The 15,774-nt window shown below is 41.4% G+C and overlaps 1 protein-coding gene across 2 annotated transcripts in view; it reads right to left on the bottom strand.

The window, feature by feature from the left end:
* Positions 1-6,536, bottom strand: part of LOC135708383 (hornerin) — a 173,492-nt gene extending 166,956 nt beyond the window's left edge. For both annotated transcript variants that reach the window (XM_065230471.1, XM_065230472.1), the window contains exon 1: positions 6,446-6,536. In XM_065230471.1, coding sequence (XP_065086543.1) covers positions 6,446-6,472 — 27 coding nt within the window. In that variant the 5' untranslated portion in view covers positions 6,473-6,536. The remainder of the gene's footprint in view (positions 1-6,445) is intronic.
* Positions 6,537-15,774: the final 9,238 nt, after the last annotated feature.

Below are 15,774 nucleotides of genomic sequence, written 5' to 3'. Positions count from 1 at the left end.
GTTCAATATGAAATTTTTCTACATTTTGACTCGAGCGATTTTCAACTACGGACTTGCAGTGGCAACGGGTCGGATGCGCGGTTTATCGAGTGTTGAAAGAATGAAATTCCGAATTTGGGCCGAACGCGAGCGAAGGATGCAAAACGCGTTCCGCTGGTCAGCCGGCAGCAAGAAAGAAGCACTCGCAGCAGTAGCAACTGCAGCCGGAATCAGAAGACTAACGCTGGAAGAGCACGAGGATTTTCCAGCTTCCCGTCGGCGCAGTGGAGCTCCCTTCAACGGCGAATAGATCCGGATCAAGCAGGAAGAAGAGAAGTCTTTAACCCACGACCAAGGAAACGAAGCAAATAGTGTTTGTAGTGTATTGATGTATCTGTGTGCAATGTGAACACCATCAAAACATCTCAAGTTGCCTGTAGGTTCAATTGGCTAAACTTGGTGAGTTCGTTCCTTTTTGTTCATTTTATCTTTTCAATCCAGTAGCGCTGGTAGATCACCTTTTCGTGTTGTGTTACTGGAACAAGATTTTCACCAAACTCTAGTCCTGAACAGCAGGGGAACAGGAGTTTTCAGTGAGCAGGGGAACACACTTTAGACCTTGTTATTTTTGATGTCTTGTTAATAGTGACAAGACTCGAGTATGTAGTTGTTGGTGCTACCCATGGTGATTGTATTTGGTGAGCTTGTTCCAGTTAAAAACAACCCGTTTCTTTCCTGCCGGGATAACCTCAATCGCGCGTGATCTATTTTGCGAGTGCAAGAACATAGATGAGCCTTGTGGGGGGGGGGGGGACATTAGGATTCATCCCAGGCTACTATTGTAGAAAACCGTAATTGATAGATATTGGGCGGAACGCGTCGGATTGTTTAGAAAATAGAGCGCATGCTTGATCCAGTTTGGGCTGCTTTCGGGAACGTGATTTAACTTGTTTAACCAGGGCTTAAGCAATCGTCACGTCGGTCATAGCTTGTTATGATAGCCTGAACAAATGATAAGACAATCTTATTCAAATGTCATAATAATACCTCTGACCAAGGCAAAATGATTTATAAGGTTATTATAAAACTTGACAATACCAATACTAATAAGGAAAGGAACTCCACATTTCCTTTTCCCGAGACCTTTTCCTCTCCTTCCCTTCCCTTCTTCTCTTTTCAGAAAGCGAGTAATGGTGCTATAACCATATGTCATATAGGGCTAGGACAAGAGTTAGTGCTCAGGTCCCAACCGCTAGAAGAAAATGGAGGATCACTTAGTCTTTTTAGACTAGATGCTCCCAACGAAAAATGAAATGATGGAAGTATATCTATAATTTTCCAGGATGCTTTCATGAACTGGCTGTGTTGGTGTTAGATTAGATTAGATTAGATTAGATTTTTTTTCCGTCGATCTTGTTTTCTGTGCTGGAAGGTGATCAGAACCGAAGTCAGCATGTAGCTTTGGCTACAAAGTTGACATGAATCAGTTAAGACCAAATCAATAGTGGAGGGATTTCTTGCAGAAGAAAAGCATGTTGGGCTGTTTGGATATTGAATAGTGTAATAACCTGCAGAACAATCATCAAACAGAATATTACCATTGGAATTGCTTTGAGCATTATTCCATGAGCGGTGTTTTGCATTAAAATCACCAATAATAAAGAATTTAGACCTATGACGGGTAAGTTTCTGAAGGTCACCCTTGAGAAAATTCTTTTGCTGACCTACGCATTGGAATGGCAAATATGTAGCTATGAACGTAAGTTTGAATTTTGTTTCAACAGAAACACCCAAAGTTTCAAAAACTTTGGTTTCAAATGAAGAAAGAATTTTATGTTTGATTCGTCTATGAACAATGATGGCAACGCCACCACAGGGTCCATCAAGACGATCATTTCTATAAATCAAATAATTTGCGTCCTTCTTAACCTTATGGTCAGGTTTAAGGAACGTTTCAGTTATAACGTTAAATAGCTCGTCTTCATTATCTTTAAGAGATCGAGCATTCCAATTTAAAATATTTAATGCTTTAAAATCCATTACTGAATTTTAAAGTCATGACAATAGCAAATTTTACCCCAGTTTGAATAGCATCAAACATGAAGTTAGATTTAAGCATATCAGAAATCATGTCAATTAATGTAAAAATTCCATTTTAGGGGCAGTAATGCTTCCTAAGTCAAAATTGTCAAAATTTCCGTTAGAACGTTGGTTAGTATTTTGATTTCCACCCGCTGCAATAGCAGCTCCATTAACTCGCTGAACATTGTTAGCAGCCAGGGGAGTAGGTACAGATGAAACATTTGAAGCAGGGGTGATATTTGTACCTACGGGTACGAATGTAGAATTTGTTCCTCGCTGACCGTTGTTAAAAGCCGGCGCCGGTGGTGTAGTGGTAAGCGTGACTGCTTTCTAACACCCCAATGGGTCTGGGTTACAGTTAAGCGACGCCAGGGAGGCAGCTCCCACACCTGGACTCTACCTATCGACCCATCAACTCATAAACCGGGGACCACCGGGTTTTACTTCAAGGAAGGCGTGATCAGAGATGTTATGCCTCAAAACATCCCGGTGGCGCCGACTGGGATTGAACCCAGGCCTACTGGGGTGAGAGGAAATCACGCTTACCACTACACCACCGGTGCCACTCACAACTAACTCCATTTCATATAAAAAATTAAAATAACCTAATAACGTTTAAGAAGAAAGGATCTAAAATAGTATCTACAAACAGGGGTACAATTACATAAGTTTAAAGCTCATTCATATTTGTTCATAATTTCGTGATTTTGAAAATTGGTTAGTCTGTCATAAATAGTCATAAAAAAAGAATTCTGCATAAATGCTTTTTAGCCGGCGCCGGTGGTGTAGTGGTAAGCGTGACTGCTTTCTAACACCCCAATGGGTCTGGGTTCAATCCTAGCCGAGGTCGGTGGGATTTTTCTGAGGCAAAAAATCTCTGGTCACGTCTTCCTTCGGAAGGGAAGTAAAGCCGTTGGTCCTGGCCCATGTGTGTTGAATGGGTGCGATATCCTACGCAGGTGTGGAAGCTGCCTTCCTGCACATTCGATTGTCGTCAATCGATGGCAATCGATGTCCGTCGGTGATTGGCACTACATTGCGGAACAGAGACCGACGTTAAATAAAGGAAAGAAGAAGCATAAATGCTTTATAATTCTCTTTGTTCGTCAAACATAAGAGTCTGGAAATTCAAAATCATTGTCATTGTCAAAGTCATTGGGATGGTACTAATGAATATTTTTGGTCACTATTGAAAATTTAGTCGATTGCTGAATTTATGTATCCCTATGCGTTATATCCCATTATCGTTTTTTTTTAATGTGTGGATGGAGGATAAATTAAACATATTACATGTAATCTTCAAGTGTTTTCACGTGAGAAATGCTTTATATATATTTTCATTTTCCGTCAAACACGTGCTGAAACCTCTGTTTATGTGTTTCATGAAAGACGAAACTATCAAAGTCGAGTGCTCTTTAACTTGTCCGTTTTACCGAAGTTTGAAAGAAAGATCAATGGAGCGACGGATGAAAGAGAGACAAACGATTGAGAATTTGTTAGTGGACGCCGACTGAGGTTCTAGAATGCTGCGAAGCGGTTCGCTTTCAACAGAAGAAGAAAGTCAGTAGTCTCTTCGTCGCATCAATTTTGTCTATTGAAGCTGATATTGTGACGCCTAAGTTATTTTGGAGTCCGGGTAATTCAAAGCTGGTCCATGAGCTCGAAACTTTTTCAGTGTTGTTTATTACTGAACGAAACCACGGTTTGAAACCGAGAGTAGTCTACACGAGAGAAAAGTACAAACAAATAATGTTTCTGTTCATCGCGCACATACCGGATTATTCTGAGCATAATTGTTAACTGTTTCTAAATTCTCAGAAATTTTTAGAATAGAATTATGGAAGAAATCTTTAGCGAATTCCTGGGACAATCGTTAATATTGGCAGACATTCTAAGGGTATATTGTTGTGGAATGGTAACTTGTTCTGGAGTCAAACATAAATTTTCAAGGGAATTTTAGAAAGAATCTCAAGCTTATGAGCAGAGGAATAATGCTAAGAAAATTTTTGAGGGCATTCCAGTTCGTCGAATCCAGTTGAAAAAAACATTTTGACAGTTTGATTCTAGTAGAATATTGCCATCCTACAGACACACAGTTCGATAGAAGATGATGTTAGCTTGCGCCTGAAACAACACACTGAATGGGAAATTCATTTGCGAAAGAGAAAATCGACGAAGCGAATCGAACAACAATGATAGGCCCTTTTCTCGTGTTGCGCGAGATTAGTCATATGCTCAGATAGCACGAGTGCGTTAAGGTGATTCCCTGTAGCGTCCTTTTTAGTGTTACACTTCGCAATTTCACATGCACAAATAATAAGGTTTCTGGGAATGTACGTAGCTGCGGAGAAACAAGCAATGTCTGAAATTTGCAGATGTATATCTTGAGTTGTGTGCTCTTGAAATTACGAGGTTTGATGGAAAAATGGAGTCTTCAAAGAAACACTAACCGCATTGATGGGAATTTGCAAATCAAACAAATAGTGTCCCAATCAAAGCAATTGGAATACACGATTGTTTTCTTGTGGATTCCTGCACATGGTTCAATCTATGGCAATGATGAGGTTGATTCCTTCGTAAAGTACCGAGTTTAAATCTCACCCCGGACAAGTCACGAATGACCCGTTAAAGTGACTATAATTAAAAAAAAAAACATCTTTTCTGTATAAATATTTATTGCAGAAGAACAAATGTTTATGCGATAAGGATATAAGGACATAGATCATATAGCATGGAAATACGAACCAAATTCGCTTACGAGATCCAAAAAGTCTGTTTGAAGGCAATACGAGACGTACTAGGTTGCAGGGACATTCATTACTTGAAACTTGTACATGAGTTACTTCAAGCGATTGATCAAAGAATTTAAACACTATTGAGAGGAACGAAACCCAAAGTAAACTCATATAACTTTGCATAGCTCAATTATCCTATCCATTTTTTTCCTTAATCCAATGTTTCATTAAAAAAAACACACAAAAATGTTCCATTTAATTCAACTTAATTAATTTTGATATCCATGAAAGATACGTATTTCGACTACAATGTGCAGTCTTCATCAGTGTCATTTCCACTAAAGAACTTATCAAAACCTAACCCCCTTAAGCACTCATCCCCTAGGTGAAAATGTCAAGACCACAGGTATAAAAATGAATCTACAACGTGTAGAATCGGAACCTACCTAACTAATAATAACCAAAGATTCTAGTAAAGTAAAGAGGGTCAGATATTGATAAGCCTTTCGTGTGAATGACACAGATGAAGACTACACATTGTAGTCGAAATACGTATCTGTCGTTGATACCAAAATTGGTTAAAAGGAATTAATTAGAAGATAAATTATTTTGCTTCAAGAATTCCGCTTACAATTAAATTTCATTACTTCATAGTTTAACTAGTTTAAGGTTCCTTTTGTTGCTAAATAAAAAAAGCTAATTATCACAACTTATAATCCATATACGGTTTTCAGTAAAGTTAAACTTCAAAGGGCCAATTCAGTCTGAGTTCGCATTAAATGAGTTCACGTTTTGGCAGAGTTACCCGAACCTGATTTAAAATCTATTGAGCTTGGTGGAACCAAATTGATATTTTGAACCTCACTAATACACATCATTCACGTGACAGTTGGTTTACATTGTAAATAAATTTGAGAGGCGTAAATTTTGCGAATTGTTCACTACACGAAACGTCCCTTTGCAAAACGTATTTATAAGAAATTTCCCATCCCAATCTTTCAATGCGTTTTGATCATTTTCTACAGCAATTTTTCAATATAGGGGAAATGCAGGAAATGTCAGCCTAAGTGTCCCTAATTTGGGCCCATACATAAATTCAGCAATCGATTTAATTTTCAATAGCAACCAAAAATATCCATTAGTACCGTTCCAATGCCGCGTTCATCTAAATAAAATTTATAGGAGCTATAGGCCAACATTAGAGCCATTTCCCCTATGAATTTAAAAAACTCTAAACTCAACAAATTTCCATATTTCGGCTATTTTGGACGCAACTTGCAAACATGCAACGGCCAGCTGGATTGATCAACGCAGTTTTTAGCATTTTACGCTACGGTTTTAAAGATAAACCGATTTATGAACATCATAAGACTAGCCGTTCCTAATAAACCGCTGCATTAAGTTGCAAACTAAGCGATCCAATCACATTTTCAGCTCATTGTGTCTGCCTCTTCCCATTAGACGCAAGCTGTAAACCCAAATCACCGGGTCCGATTTGCAAACAGTCAGACATGCAGCGAGCAAAAATCTTCCAATCATTCAACAACCCCTCCGCTGATGACCCGACGAGCCACCCACTTCCATCAGGGTCAATTTTCCCACCCAAATCCGATACCGAACATAACCCTCTGTGTGTATGAATCACTCACCTTTCGAAAAACTACATCAACGGCCATTGTGTGTCTGCTGCTGCAATTTTGCCGCCCGCTACTTTTTGTGGATGACTCGAAAATATTCACACCTCACCGCACTACACCGGCTCTCACCCGAAGTGTTTTCGACTTTTAGGCTATCGTTTGGCGTTTTCTTCTTCTTCAACGATGGGAATGAGATCAGTTCAGACTTGAAAGCTAATAGCCACAATAGAATATAAAAAATAAACAAACGATGACGATCACTTATCAAGAATTCCAACCACTTTTTTGCTTCTTACCAGCAATTATGAAAAAGCAAACATGCGAAACCACGTCAGAAGATTTCCATAAACTGCCAATTAACTAATGCTGAAAAAGAGAGGAAATCCCAGAATTTTACACTAGCATGTCACATACAGGGGTTCGAGGGTGGTAGCTCAGAGTCAGAGGTTGCATAAATGACCCCACTTTGTTAGACTGTCCGTTCTAGATTGGCCTTTCCAACTGATGGTTGTCCGTGTTGAATATTCACAATTTAATTCTTGATCACAATTGTTGTTATGTTTTTCCCGTGTCGCTACTATTTTCGAGCCACTCTTTCAAGGTGAACTCTTTTGTTTCGATCGCCGGGTCACTTTTTGTTAATTTGAGGCTATTCACTACCAAAAATCCATCCAGAGGCCGCCTTTACCCCTCCGACTCTGTTGTATTCTCCAAATTAAGTCACTTCCACCCAATGGGGCTCCTACACGTGCTTATCTCTATACCTCAATCAATCACACTTCTCTCACTCAGGTTTTCCACCCCGAAAAAAAACCAAAAATTCAACTCGCGATCGCGCGTCCACCACACCTGACGGTTAGCGTTCGAATGAAACCAGAACTTTTCTACCGAGTCTATTTTATATAATTGTTTTACTGCCACAACACTTTTCCTAGATGCCCCGGCGATTGTGATGTTGTTGATGATCACGATGATGGTTCTTTTTTTTTTTTAGTGAGCCTCTATCTCTATCTATCTCTCTTTTGCTCTGGACCGCTTCGCTTGTCACCACCATTATTGCTGGCCGAAAGGTGTGCGCAGATTTTCATACCTAGATGCGTGCCATGATTATCATTACGCAGTTCCACCCACCCATCATGTAGCAGCATTGCGACCCTAGCCTAGGCCACTCTGGGTTGAGGCCTTTGAGACCGGAGCGGTAATTTCATTCGGTTTACATTTCTTGTTTTTCCATATATATGTATACCAGCTAAATGGTTGTATACCACGCTCGCGAAAATGGCTTCGGACGGTTCCGGTCCATGCGGATAGACAAACTTAATGACAAAATTCACGGTGATTTGCTGATTCTTGTTGAACGTATATTAAGTCGAACAGTCTTCCATCATAACTCGATACTGAAGGGATCGTTGACTTCTAGGATAAAGTATCAAATTCGCCAACTAGTGTGTTAAACATGAAGTCGTCTAATTTTAAGATCATCATGCCCAAGGAACACATATGTTCTATAACAGTTTAATCAACCTTTGTATGAGTGGTTTTGGATGTATACTAATCTGCTCAACATAATTCTATGAATTTGTGTTATTTGGCTGCTGTGTTAAATTAGACGAGGTATACATCCCAAGTTACAATTGCAACATCGTTCATGAAAGAAAAAATTATAATAAACATAATTATAATAATAATAAACAAAAATGAAATTACCCAGACAACCAGAATGCACGTATATTCAAAGTTGTTTTCGTGATATACAAACATATATACAAACAAACAGATCATATAGAATGCAAAGAAATGGCTTATACGTACAAAAGTGGAGGCCATATACGTGCTAATTTTAATTTAATTTTAAACGAGTTGATTTAACATCATATGCGATTTAATCTGTAATAACAAATTCACTTTGGAAAGTCTTACGATGTAATCTGATTTGATTTGTGATACAGTACGACGGACAAATGAATCATCGCATATAGGTCGGAAATTTGCATTCTATACGATTCAACTTAAACATAATGCGATGCATGCCATTCTTATATGCGATTTTGACTTAAACTGTAGCAATTTACGATACTGTCTACACATTGTTATACAACTTCTGGTTGTCTGGGTGATTAAAAGATATCCTAGTTGAAAATAAGTTACATATTAATAGCTTTGAAAACATCCTTTGTATTGTTGTTTATGCAGAATTCAACCTTTTTGAAAGGCACTTGTTATCTTGAACTTATTAGTCAGCATTGCATGTTAAAAGTACCTGTTTGTAACACATTTATAACTGATTGTAATTGCTGAAAACTTGCAATCATGAATACATCTTATATATAGCTTAGTTATAATATGTTATTAATAAGTTATACAGTGGTGACCCGATTTTGTCAGCCCCCGATTTTGTCAGCTTTTTGACCCGATTTTGTCAGCCTATATGATTCAATTAGTTTTGGTTGAGGTGGACTGTTTTGTACAGTCGTATTCGTATTTTATTGATTGTCTAGCTCAATAATGACATTTTTCGAGAATTAAATGTGCAGTGGTGGCAAAATCAAAGCAGGGGAAGGGGGTTGAGGGGCTAGTTGAAAATCATGTTCGTTATGCATGTGTTTTTTGTTTTCTTTTTTTTATAGTAAGGTTTAGAAAAGCTTCAAGAAGCCTAGCCTGTAGTGAAGTTGGCACGGTGTGGTATCCACTAGTTGCCTAGTACAGCTCCCCTAAAACCCATTCCTTACTCTCTCCTCTGCCTGGATCCCCCCCGGGACCACTGTAAAGCGACTACTTCGAGGGGTGGCTGTGCTCATGCACTTGTCGTACTCTCAGCGCTAGCTGGCGTTGCTAGATCGCTGCTCTTCTCTCCATTTAGGCTGCAGCTCCGACATAATCTGCGTGACTGCCCTGCTGACGGCATTCCAAGTGTCCTCCTCTCGACACAATTAACGACGACATTCTCCACGTTAAGGATGGGCATCTCCGTTCGCACTGTCGACAGTCGAAGACCACATGCTCCGGCGTTTAATCGACGTTGCCACACTCCGGACAAAGGGGTGACGCTGCGTATCCGAACCGATGCAGGTATTTCCTGAAGCAGCCGTGGCCAGACAGGAACTGCGTTAGGTGGAAATTGACTTCTCCGTGTTTTCTGTTCACCCAGGTCGAAAGAATCGGTATTAGTCTTTGTGTCCATCTACCGTTCTCCGTCGTGTTCCACTCCTGTTGCCACTTAGCCAATGACTCCACTCTCACAACTTTCCGTACTCTTCCGGCTTTTCTCCGCCTGTAGCACTCGCTGTCCTCCGCCAGGGTGATGCCGATTGGGATCATACCGGCGATAACGCATACTGCTTCCGACGAGATGGTTCTGTACGCACTCACGACTCGCATGGCCATGAGCCGGAACGTACTGCTCAGTTTCCTTTGGTTCAGCTTCGTTTCCAGCGCTGGAACCCAGGCTGGACCTCCATATCTCAGTATCGATGATGACACGCTGGCCAGAAGACGCCTCTTGCTACTGCTGGGACCAGCGTTGTTTGGCATGATTCTAGCTATCGCGTTGATGGCCTTCGAAGCCTTCTCACAGGCATATTCGACGTGGCTGTTGAAGTTTAGCCGGTCATCGATCATCACTCCCAGGTATTTTAACACACGCTTCGAGGCTATGGTGTGCTCCCCGACGGTGATTTCTGCCCGCTGTACCGCTTTACAGTTACTGACCAATAACACTTCCGTTTTGTGGTGGGCTATCTGCAGCTTCGCTCCTTGCATCCAGTTACCAATCATGTCGATTGCCTCGGTTGACAACACTTCCACCTCTTCCAGCGTCTCGCCTGTTACCGTCAAGACGACGTCGTCCGCAAAGCCAACGATCTCAACTCCTTTGGGCAGTTTCAGCGTTAGCACGCCGTTGTACATCCCATTCCAGAGCGTTGGACCAAGGATGGAGCCTTGTGGAACTCCCGCTGTGATCCTAATCGATCTCAGTACCATGTCTGTCTCGTAGACCAGAACCCGGTTCTGGAAATAACTCCTCAGGATCCTGCACAGGTAGTCAGGGACCCTCATTCTATGCAGTGCTTCGGCGATGGCCTCCCAGCTGGCGCTGTTTAACGCATTCTTGACGTCGATCGTTATCATGGCGCAATATCGATCTCCTCTCCGCTTCTGTTTAGACGCCTTCTCAGCTCTCTCGACCACTGTCCGAATTGCATCCACCGTCGATCTCCCTTTCCGGAATCCGAACTGCCTCTCCGACAATCCGTGCTCACTCTCCGTGTATTTCGTCAGCCTGTTTAGGATGATCCTCTCCAAGAGCTTTCCGAGTGTATCCAGCAGGCATATAGGCCTGTACGATGCTGGATCCCCCGGCGGTTTTCCTGATTTCGGCAGCAACACTAGCTTCTGTATCTTCCACCTGTTAGGGAAGTGACCCTCGTTCAGGCATTTCTGCAGCACCATCCTGAACATGTCCGGGGATGACTGGATCGCCGCTTTCAACGCTACTTTGGGGATTCCATCTGAACCGGGAGCTTTTTTCACCTTCAATCCTTTCGCCACTGCTACGAGTTCCTCGTTGGTGACTTCGACGGTACCTCCCTCTCCTTCTCCGTACGGTGTAGGTGGCCAGGTTGTTGGGTCGTGCTTTGGGAAAAGTCCTTCCACGATGACTTTCAGCTTCTCTGGGCACATTTCAGCGGGCATCGTTGGACCTCTGATTTTCGCCATCACGACTCGGTATGCGTCGCCCCAGGGTTTGGCATCAGCGTCTCGACACAGTTCGACTTGCTCTGCTTAATCTCTCGTTTAAGTGCGGCCCTGGCCGCTCGAAACACTTCTCTTCGTTCCTCTCTGTCTGCTTCCGTTCTTGCTCTCTAAACACGTCTTCTGGCTCTGAGACAACTAGCGCGGAGAGTGCTAAGTGCCTTGTTCAACCAGTAGACTGGACGCCGTCTGTTATTTGGCTCCAGTTTCCTCGGCATGGTCGTGTCACATGCTCTCACTAACGTTTCTGTCAGCTCGTCCGCATTTAGATCTGCGGGACTCCTGTCCACACGAAGTGCCTCAACGAACAGATCCTTGTCAAAAGCCTTCGTCTTCCACTTTCGGTCACAAGTTCTAGTAGAGCCTATGGCAGAAAATGCAGAGCAAAAGAGAAGAGTGCGACAGTGGAGGGCAGAACCATTTATTTTGTGAACAATTCCTCGAATTTCGTGGCGCGAAATGTTGGTAGCGTACTTTGGGACGATTTTCGCCCATGAGATGAAATGGTCAATTGATTATTTAACCATAGGGTAGAGCGCTACTTCGTCGTAATCGCCCATTTCCGTTCTATCGATCAGAAAAGATCAATAATATCAATGATTTCACCGTGCAAAAATCAATAATAGGTTTGTTCCGATGCGTTAGTTCATAAGCTACAACATAAATCCTGTTAGAGCGTATTGTATGAATATTTACGCCCATTGTTCTCAAAACAAAAGAAGTGCTCCTAGCGAATCCCCCTTTTCTACGTTTATCCGTAGGACGAAGAAAATCTAATGGCGTTTCAATGCGTTTGGACGGAATTGAAACTCGTAGAACGAATTTAGAATCAAGAAGCAGTAGTAGATTTTAAGCAATATCTCAACAATTTGTGGCTCTTTATCAAATCCAACGGTACGTATGGAAAGGTGAATAAATTTAGAAGTCATCTATAACAGAAATATTCCATTGTTTGTTTAAACTCGTTCAGAAAAGAGAGGTAAAGTGCGGGTTGTGCTTAGTAGGACGGAAATTAGATCGAAAACCCTATTCAATAACTTTATGAAAAAAAATGTGTGTGTGTGTGTGTGTATGTGTATGTGTGTGTGTGTGTGTGTGTGTGTGTGTGTATGTGTGTGTGTGTGTGTGTGTGTGTGTGTGTGTGTGTGTGTGTGTGTGTGTGTGTGTGTGTGTGTGTGTGTGTGTGTGTGTGTGTGTGTGTGTGTGTGTGTGTGTGTGTGTGTTTGTGTGTGCGTGTGTGCGTGTGTGTGTGTGTGTGTGTGTGTGTGTGTGTGTGTGTGTGTGTGTGTGTGTGTATGTGTGTGTGTGAGTGTGTGTGTGTCAAAATCTTTACAAATTTCATTCAGAGAATTGTTACATGGGGTCCATGGGACAAATGCAAGTGTTTATTATGCACTATGTATTATTATTGTTGTCCTTACTGAAAATGCTTAACAACATATGCGTTGAGCGGCCATTCAATTCTTACCTAAGTTCATTTAGCCCCCCCCCCCCCTCCACACCATCAATGTAAGAATGTCTTTCCTTATATGACACTTACGAAAAGTTTGAAATTCCAGCTCCCCCCGCCCCCCTAAATGGGCTCGTATATATTGAATGATTCCTTAAACATAAATCTTGCATTATCAAACAGCATTTAAAGATATTATGTTAAAAAAAATAAGCGAAAAAAATTGTCCCGATTTTGTCAGTGTCCCGTTTTTGTCAGCCCTAAATTCATCAGGGGGCTGACAAAAACGGGGCATTACTGTATTTCAGTTATACTCATGTTTCTAAAAATGACACATGAAAACATGTTAAATACAAATCAGTTATAAATGTGTCATAAACAGATAATTTTTGAGTTTCAATACCGAATTATATCTTCAATATATTATACAAGTAATATTCTTTTTCTTCGTGTTTCGGATTCCCCCGGAGAAGTAAAACTTGAACCTACATCCTCATGTGACACATCAAACTACACGAGAATTCAAAAATATGAACATTGGTGGCCATATTATGTACTCAGGACGACGCTGGCCAGACATGTTCTCCCGGGGAGTTTAATAAATGTCCCGAAATTTTCCTGAGGCCAAAGGAACTTCTCTGGGGTTTTCGGAACTTCCGCGAAATTCTCTTCAGAGCTAACTAGTATGAAGGTCTCCCCAGAACTACTCTGAAGTTCTCCTCAGAACTACTCTGAAACTCTCCGCAGAACTCCCAAGTAACCAACTAGCCCGCTAATCGCCCTTTTTGCAATATAAAGCTGATATACGACTGATATAAAGTTTGGAAGGCCTTAACCTTATATTGCAAAAAAAGGCGATTAGCGTGGTATTAGCGGGCTTGGTGGTTACTTGGGCTACTCTAAAGTTGTCCTCAGAACTACTCTGAAGTTCCCCTCAGGCTTTCTCTGAAACACCCCACAGAAATACTCTGAAGTTCTGCTCAGAACTACTCTGAAGGTCTCCTCAGAATTGCTCTGAAATTCTCCTCCGAACTACTTTAAATGTCTCCTCAGAACGACTCTGAAGTTCTCCTCAGAATTATTTTGAAATTCTCATCAGAACTACTCTGAAGTTCTCGTCAGAACTAAGCTATCGTCAGAAGAACTCTAAAGTTCTCTTAAAAACTTCTCTAGATTTTCGATGATGTTTTCAACATTTTCCTGAAATGTACGAAGTAGAATATTCTCTTGAATATATTTAAACTTCTCGATAGTCGGGACTTTCTTAAAGATATTTCTTTGAATTTCTCGTCAGAACTACTTTGAAGTTCTCCTCAGGTTTTCTCTGAAACTCCCCACATAAATACTCTGAAGTTCTCCTCAGAACTGCTCTTTAATTCTCCTCAGAATTACTCTGAAAATCTCCTCAGAACTACTTTGAAGGTCTCCTCAGAACTACTCAGAAATTCTCCACTGAATTTCTTTGAACTTCTCCTCAGAACTTCTCTGAAGATCTTTCCAGAACTAAGCTATCGTCTAAACAACTCTGAAGTTCTCCTAAAAACTACTTTATTTCTTCAATGAAGTTTTAGTTCGGTTCGAGGTGTGGCACGGAGCCCCATCTTGTTGAAATACAACATTTGGCTTCGGACCGTACTGTACCTTTGATCCACGGAAGAACATACTTACATAAAATCCCGATGTAGACCTCCGTGTTGACCTCTGGAATGAACACAGGGTCGATATTTTTGCCATCGGAAGCCACCAATCCAAACACCATAACGCTAGCAGGATGCTTGGTCAGATACACGTTCTTGTGCTCGTCGGCCACGTCTTTTACCGGAATAGAACTAATATACCGGTCGATTCTGGAATTTGATACGGGATCGACGGTAAACATGCTCTCGTCGGTGAACAGGATTACCGGAGTTTTTCGCTTAAGGAAGTTCAAGATTTTCTTGCATCGTTCGACTCGTAACTCCCGGATGCGGTTGGTAATCATGTGAGTTTTTTTCCGTGCCCTCGACTTCACCCCGCAATCTTCCTATATGATCTTCCGTGCGTAAAGTCACTGATCCCGTGTTCCTTTGCCATTTTTCTTATTGAACGCACTGGATTCACTCGAATCTTCCTTTTGATAGCAGCGATAACCCTCGGAACCCGAGCTGACCTCGAAAGACCTGTGGCCACCTTCGCGGATAGTTGTCCTTTCTTTTGTCGGTCTAAAACCCTTTTGACGGTCCACCGGGACACTCCCACGGCGATTGAAATGTCTTTTTGCGACATTTGCGCGTGGACAAATCACGAATACGCTGCCACTTCGTCATGGTGCAACTGTCAAACTAAGTAAATCATTTTCTTTTATACACAGCCTACTACGGTATGAGCTATAGGCTACGTACATGCAAAGAAAACCAAGGCATTGTATGTACAGGTGAAACGGGAACCTTATTTGTACGATGGTGCAAACATTATCACGCATACGGTAGTCTGTTGTTAATCTGTGGAACGTGTTCAAATTAAAACTGAACTTCAATAAACGCAATAATTCTCAGGAAAATTTTGCCTGATCCCGTCACTATTCTCAACCACAAAACCATAACATCTAAGGATACAACTAAGAGAAGAGGTTAAAATACGGGGGTGAAAATGAACCACTTTTCTGTCAAACGTGAACCAGCTTCTGATTGGCCGATTTCATGTGTGTAAGTTAGAGATACAGATAGATAAAGATAGAGATAGAGATAGAAATAAAAGAGGAAGAAGCCAATTGTCACCTCTTCCTCTTAGGGATACAAGGCTAGGTGTTTAGGATCAAAGGCTTCCAAAATACGGCAGGCAACTGCACTCAGCATGTGTCTATCAATGCCAATATTAACAATATTTTCCCCATCAAATTTGTCTGCCACGATGATGTTCGTATGAGCTTCGGACACAATGATTCTTTTGTCGAGCAGAATTGAATGAAGTGATGGAATTCAGGACTTTGGAACCTTTTTGTGCAATCGGCACCACCTTATTGTCCCACGCGTAGTAGTATGCTAATTCATTTCAATGACCCTCACCATAAAGCTCTAAATCATATGCCATTCACCGGCAACGAATTGGGAAACACTTCCGGTTGGCCGGTAAACATGTTTTCCGCATAAAAACGCACAAC

The sequence above is a fragment of the Ochlerotatus camptorhynchus genome, unplaced genomic scaffold (assembly GCF_037179485.1).
Source record: "Ochlerotatus camptorhynchus isolate MF236.1 unplaced genomic scaffold, CSIRO-AGI_Acam_v1.1 ptg000330l, whole genome shotgun sequence".
Lineage (NCBI taxonomy): Eukaryota > Metazoa > Arthropoda > Insecta > Diptera > Culicidae > Ochlerotatus > Ochlerotatus camptorhynchus.
This window is presented reverse-complemented; position numbering and strand designations above follow the sequence as displayed.